Source organism: Palaemon carinicauda, chromosome 7, assembly GCF_036898095.1.
Source record: "Palaemon carinicauda isolate YSFRI2023 chromosome 7, ASM3689809v2, whole genome shotgun sequence".
Lineage (NCBI taxonomy): Eukaryota > Metazoa > Arthropoda > Malacostraca > Decapoda > Palaemonidae > Palaemon > Palaemon carinicauda.
The window spans coordinates 27,854,842-27,862,341 of record NC_090731.1 but is presented as its reverse complement, the minus strand read 5'-3'; the positions used below and the strand labels follow the sequence as shown (position 1 = coordinate 27,862,341).

At 31.3% G+C, this 7,500-nt stretch overlaps 1 protein-coding gene across 1 annotated transcript in view; it reads right to left on the bottom strand.

Moving 5' to 3' along the window:
* LOC137643538 (uncharacterized) overlaps positions 1–7,500 on the bottom strand; it is a 19,137-nt gene that overhangs the window by 2,662 nt on the left and 8,975 nt on the right. The window contains exons 2-4 of the mRNA XM_068376281.1: positions 5,425–5,772; positions 1,328–1,458; positions 461–665 (exon numbers count right to left, since the gene is read on the bottom strand). Coding sequence (XP_068232382.1) covers positions 461–665; positions 1,328–1,458; positions 5,425–5,772 — 684 coding nt within the window. The remainder of the gene's footprint in view (positions 1–460; positions 666–1,327; positions 1,459–5,424; positions 5,773–7,500) is intronic.

Genomic DNA, 7,500 nt, shown 5'->3' with positions numbered 1-7,500 from the left:
CTGTCATTCATCATTGAATAATTACTTGTTGATTATAACCATCATGAAACATATCCCAACCCTTTCCTTCACATATCAGAAGTATTTGTCTTAATTCCAGTGTTTTCTGACTAAGACTTTAAGGTTTAAAGGCCGCTCATGAATGGTAGAGGCAAAGGACAGTGACAATTCTCTGGCAGGAAAATACCCTAGAGACTGACCATGTATCCCTGTGATCCGCGCCCAAGCCACCTCTCCACCCAAGCTAGAACCAGGGAGGGCGAGGCAATGGCTGCTGATGACTCAGCAGGTAAGGCTTCCCCAAACCTCCGATCCTTAGCTCACAAGGATGGTTGCAGACACTACAAGAAACTATGGACTTTGAGCTTGACTCGATCTCCCGTCTAGCAGAACGCCAGGCAGGGACGTTTCCAATAGGCCACCACAGCCCTACACAATCCCAATAAAGACTCAGACTCACCCGCGCTGTCAGGAAACATGGGGTCTCCTAGGTCATAGGTCAGACTAAACCGTGACACGAACCAGGAATCAGTCAGGTCATCCAGGCCGAAACGAAGTGTCAGGATGAGAGATGAGGACCAGACCACGCTCACTTCGGACACCTGTCCCACGCGGTCACAGCTTCCGTAGACTTCAGAGTCATCAGCTGGAGATACCACTTTTTTCTGGTGGCAGCAGAAAGTGTTGATATTAAGTCTTGCATAATTGTCATTGTTATTGGTTTTAATTATTCTCGCTTTGGGTCAATGTTACTAGCTCTTCTTACTCTTGTATTATTGCTAAAATTTTCCTTACAGTGAAAAGTTTTCTTCAGATTTGTTATAATTTGCATATTGAATATCTCTCCCCTGTAATAAAATAGGCTCCAGTAATGTGATACTTGTAATAAGATTATATAACAAGAGATTAACAAATAAATGTTCATTCTAAACCCTATAAGATCTTGCATGGTTATCATTGTTATTTTTCTTATTACTCTTTCTTTGGGTCATTGTTAATAGCTTTTCTTGCTCTTTTGTATTATTTCTAAAATTTTGTTTTAGTTGTTAGATCAAATATCTCTCCCCTGTAAAGAAAAAAATCGATTCCAGAAATGTGATACTCGTAATATAATTATTGAATTATTCAACAAATAAATGTTCATACTAAGCTCTTATCGGTGTAATTATGAGCCTACTTAAAAAGGATAGTGTCATTAAAATAGACAGCTAATTCATGGCTTCAATGACAGCTTTATGAAATATAAAGTTTTAATTACCTTAATGAATAGACAAGAATCATACCTTGTCTATAGAACGAAAATACAACAGCGTAGACCAATACTCACTTGAAAGGTTCCTTTGGTATCGGGGTAATAGATGGTTGCTTGAGATTTGAAATATGCCATGACACAGGCGTAGCCATTATCATCATTAACAATGTATGTACCGTCCGAGCGAGTTCGACCATTGCCACTTGCTAAAGAAACAACAAAGGCATTAGTCCTTTACTCATAGTCACAGAAAACCTAAATAAACAACAAAGTTATTAGTCCATTACTCATAATCACAGAATACCTAAAAAAACAACTAAGGCATCAATCCTTTATTTATAATCACAGAATACCTAAAGACACAGCAAAGTCATTAGTCCTTTATTCATAATCACAGAATACCTAAAGAAACAACAAAGGCATTAATCCTTTATTTATAATCACAGAATACCTAAAGAAACAGCAAAGTCATTAATCCTTTATTCATAATCACAGAATACCTAAAGAAACAACAAAGGCATTAATCCTTTATTTATAATCACAGAATACCTAAAGAAACAGCAAAGTCATTAGTCCTTTATTCATAATCACAGAATACCTAAAGAAACAACAAAGGCATTAGACCTTTATTTATAATCACAGAATACCTAAAGAAACAGCAAAGTCATTAGTCCTTTATTCATAATCACAGAATACCTAAAGAAACAGCAAAGGCATTAATCCTTTATTTATAATCACAGAATACCTAAAGAAACAGCAAAATCATTAGTCCTTTATTCATAATCACAGAATACCTAAAGAAACAACAAAGGTATTAGACCTTTATTCATAGTCACAGAATACCTATAGTAACAACTAATTCATTAGTCCTTTATTCATAATTACAGAATACCTAAAGAAACAGCAAAGTCATTAGTCCTTTATTCATAATCACAGAATACCTAAAGAAACAGCAAAGTCATTAGTCCTTTATTCATAATTACAGAATACCTAAAGAAACAGCAAAGTCATTAGTCCTTTATTCATAATTACAGAATACCTAAAGGAACAACAAAGTCATTAGTCCTTTATTCATAATCAGAGAATACCTAAAGAAACAGCAAAGTCATTAGTCCTTTATTCATAATTACAGAATACCTAAAGGAACAACAAAGTCATTAGTCCTTTATTCATAATCAGAGAATACCTAAAGAAACAGCAAAGTCATTAGTCCTTTATTCATAATTACAGAATACCTAAAGAAACAGCAAAGTCATTAGTCCTTTATTCATAATCACAAAATACCCAAAGAAACAGAAAAGTCATTAGTCCTTTATCCATAATCACAGAATACCTAAAGAAATAATAAAGTCATGAATCCTTTATTTATATTCACAGAATACCTAAAGAAACAACAAAAGCATTAGTCCTTTATCCATAATCACAGGATACCTAAGTATATGCATAGTTGATTTTTTTTTTTTGGGGGGGGAGCACAATTTGATTGCAAGTATTTCGTCTAAGCTTATTTGAAATCCACTTTAATGTTGTTACTGTTTTTAAAATAGTTTATGTTAATTGTCCATCCTTTCTCTTGTAGATTATTCATTTCTTTCTTTTCCTCACTGGGCTATTTTTCCCTGTTGGAGCCCTTGTATAGCTTATGGCATCGTGCATTTCTGACTAAGGTTGTAGAATAGATCATAATAATAGTAATAATAATAATAATAATAATAATAATAATAATAATAATAATAATAATAATAATAATAATAATAAGAAGAAGAAGAAGAAGAAGAAGAAGAAGAAGAAGAAGAAGAAGAAGAAGAAGAAGAAGAGAAGAAGAAGAAGAAGGCCATTAAACATTGCCCGAGAGATCTCTCCTTTATCCATACGTAATGAATGAACATTGAAAATATCCTTTCTCGGTGCCAGTTTTGAACCCTTTTTAATAAGGCTTTCACTACATCTGAAGAACGTTATTTTCCACCCTTATAAATTATTATATTGCGCTTGCTTTTTTTCCAACCTGCTCTTTCATGTATTGGCTGATCAGTGGTAATAGATGCAAAAATTATTTATCTTACACTCAGGATAGTATTTAATGTAACTTCTTTTAAGGATATCTATTTTTGAAGGAGAAATACCTTTAACCATACATTTACCTCTTGCATATCAATAAAGCAAAATTACTTAGAATCTAAGTATATTGCGTAAGTAATTTGATTGTCAATAACAACAATGATTTAGGTCTATTAAATTCCTTATCCCTTGCTCTCGGTGTTTGTCTATGGTATTGTCTTTCAGTAATCTAATAGCGTAATCTCTTTAAGATTTTCCATAATTTTTATCCTCCTCTGCATTCATATCATCCGTGATTATATCATCTACTATCTAGTGCTAGAGTTGCACTGAATGAAAAGATTTCTTGAATTTCCTTACATCGGGTTGACTATAACACATTATTCTAGATGTTTTATTTGGGCTCAGTACAGCACAGTATTCTAGATGTTTTATTTGGGCTCACTACAACACAGTATTCTAGATGTTTTATTTGGACTCATTGCAACACAGTATTCTAGATGTTTTATTTTGGCTCATTACAACACAGTATTCTAGATGTTTAATTTGGGCTCATAACAACACAGTCTTCTAGATGTTTTATTTGGGCTCACCACAACACAGTATTCTAGATGTTTTATTTGGGCTCACCTAAGCAAAGTATTCTAGATGCTTTATTTGGGCTCACTACATCATTTTATTCTAGATGTTTTATTTGGACTTGCAACAACACAGTATTCTGATGTTTTATTTGGGCTCATTGCAACACAGTATTCTAGATGTTTTACTTGACCTCACTAAACAGTATTCTAGATTTTTTATTCCTGCTATGGCAAAATTGGGATGTTATTTTGATTTAAATGAATATATTTATCTTCAAACGTTAATATTTAGCGCGCAAACGCTTTTCTGTTGAGAAGCCTGGCTTTAGTCCTATACAGTATCAAAGTTTATGTAAGATTTGTTTTGTTTGTTCTATTTATGATCTATCATGATTTGTTTAATTTTTTGCTTTTTCTCTTTTACAGTTTATTTTAACTTTAGTTTTTATCTTACAATGCAGTTTTCCCTATTGGAGCATTAGCATTTAACGTTTCCATGTAAAGTTACAATGACAATAAGAACAGTAATAATCATTCATGCAAAGAGAAGACTTCCGAGTATTGTTACAATAATAATAGCAGCAATAATAACCATTCAAGCAAAGAGAAGACATCCACGTAATGTTACAATAACAATAGCAACAATAATAACCATTCAAGCAAAGAGAAGAAAGTCTGGAGGGTGTCCACAAGCGGATTTGAAGATCCATATGTTCAGTTAAGATTAAAGTACTGACTTTGGATCGATCTCCTTAAAACCAATAATATTTGCCTTATGTGAATTCTAACTTATCATGTGTTATAAAGAAAGATCACTATAATATTTTAAGCAGTTCAGCTTCAGACTTCGGCAATTCTAAAATGAAATAAAGATTCCTCATTCACATTTTATACACCCACTTGCTCTCAGCATTTACTTGAAAGAAGTGTTATTAAAGGAGAAATGTCATTGGTAAAAGCAACGGATCCTCATTTGATAAAAGTCAGTTGAGTTGTATGAATGTCTCAGGGTGAAGAGTAAGATTGTACGAGTTTGGGTCTTGAGCTAAATTCTTTGCCGAGATAATACGAGTAGTAATGTAATGGTATTATTATTATTATTATTATTATTATTATTATTATTATTATAGTTATGCAATTGTCCAGGGCCAATGCATATGCTGTGTTGTTGTTATCATTATTATTATTATTATTATTATTGTTGTTGTTGTTGTTGTTATTATTAGTATTGATATTATCGCTATTATTATCATTAGCTAAGCTACAACCCTATTTGGAAAAGCAGGATGTTATAAGCCCATGGACTCCAACAGTGAAAAATAGCCCAGTGAGGAAAGAAAATAAGGAAATAAATAAACTAAAAGAGTAATGAACAATTGAAATAAATCATTTCAAGAACAGTAACAACATTAAAATACACAATTTTACTTTAAAAAAAAAGAGGAATATAAAATAAGATAGAATAGCTTATTCGAGTGTAATCATGAATTATATTCATATTTGTAAAAGATAATGTTAAAGTGTACTTACTCTGCAAAGCAGCTGCAACTGGCATCCCAACAGCATAGTCATCGTCCACTTTATCATTTTCAGTCAGATTAACGTCGCCGCCTTTCTTCACTTTCTTCCATAAGGTGGACGCTGGTATAACAGTTACTTCGAAAGTGTCATTCTCTTGGTGGTAATCGGCGCGGATTTTATCTGCAGTTTCATCATGGGAGCTTGTTTCGAAGTTGATTTTATCACTGAGGTGGGATTGGCTGGTATAGAGTTTGATTTGTGGGAAATCTGTTATAGATGAGAGGGAGAGACTCAGGTCCGTTACCGAAGACGCCTCTCCCGAGGTTGTGGAGACGGCAGCGTTTGATGTTATCACACCTGTTGGAAGAAATTTTTTTTTTTTATTTTATTTACAAAACTTTAATTGTGGGTATTTTTTAGTTTTTCTATGAGTGACACAGTTAATATGATAATGATAACTTGGCATGAAAATAAACGACAGAATAGAATTAAATTCGTTTTGTGGAAGAACTTAAAAGAACGATAAAAATAGAATGAAATTTCTTATGTGGAAGAACGTAATAGATCGACCAAAATAAAATGAAAATTATTAAGTTGAAGAACTTAATAGAACGATCAAAATAAAATGAAATATGTCAGACGGAAGAACTTAGTAGAACGATCAAATTAGAATTAAATTTTTTAAGTGGAAGAACTTATAGAACCATCAAAATAGAATTAAATTTTGTTAAGTGGAAGAACTTATAGAACCATCAAAATAGAATTTATTTGTTAAGTGGAAGATCTTATAGAACCATCAAAATAGAATGAAATTTGTTAAGTGGAAGAACTTATAGAACCATCAAAATAGAATTTATTTGTTAAGTGGAAGAACTTATAGAACCATCAAAATAGAATGAAATTTGTTAAGTGAAAGAACTTATAGAACCATCAAAATAGAATTAAATTTGTTAAGTGAAAGAACTTATAGAACCATCAAAATAGAATTAAATTTTGTTAAGTGGAAGAACTTATAGAACCGTCAAAATAGAATTAAATTTGTTAAGTGAAAGAACTTTTAGAACCATCAAAATAGAATTAAATTTTGTTAAGTGGAAGAACTTATAGAACCATCAAAATAGAATTAAATTTGTCAAGTGAAAGAACTTATAGAACCATCAAAATAGAATTAAATTTTGTTAAGTGGCAGAACTTATAGAACTATCAAAATATAATTAAATTAGTTAAGTGGAAGAACTTATAGAACCATCAAAATAGAATTTATTTGTTAAGTGGAAGAACTTATAGAACCATCAAAATAGAATTTATTTGTTAAGTGGAAGAACTTATAGAACCATCAAAATAGAATTAAATTTGTCAAGTGGAAGAACTTATATAACGATCAAAATAGAATGAAATTTGTTAAGTGTAAGAACTTAATAAGACGATCAAAATAGAATGAAATTTGTTAAGTGTAAGAACTTGATAAAACGATCAAAATAGAATTAAATCTGTTAAGTGGAAGAACTTAATAGAACGATCAAAATAACATGAAATTTGTTAAGTAGAAGAATAGAATGATCTAAATAGACTGAACTTTTTTAAGTGGAAGAACTTAATAGAACGATCAAAATAGAATGAAATTTGTTAAGTGGAAGAACTTATAGAACCATCAAAATAGGATTAAATTTGTTAAGTAGAAAAATAGAACGATCAAAATAGACTGAACTTTTTTTAAGTGGAAGAACTCAATAGAACGATCAAAATAGAATGAAATTTGTTAAGTGGAAGAACTTAATAAAACGATCAAAATAGAATCAAATTTGTTAAGTAGAAGAACTTACTATAACGATCAAAATATAAGGAAATCTATTTAATGGAAGAACATAATAGATCGATCAAAATAGAATGAAATGTGTTAAGTGGAAGAACTTAATAAAACGATCAAAATAGAATGAAATTTGTTAAGTGGAAGAACTTATAGAACCATTAAAATAGAATCAAATTTGTTAAGTGGAAGAACTTAATAAAACGATCAAAATAGAATGAAATTTGTTAAGTAGAAGAACTTACTATAACGATCAAAATATAAGGAAATTTATTTAA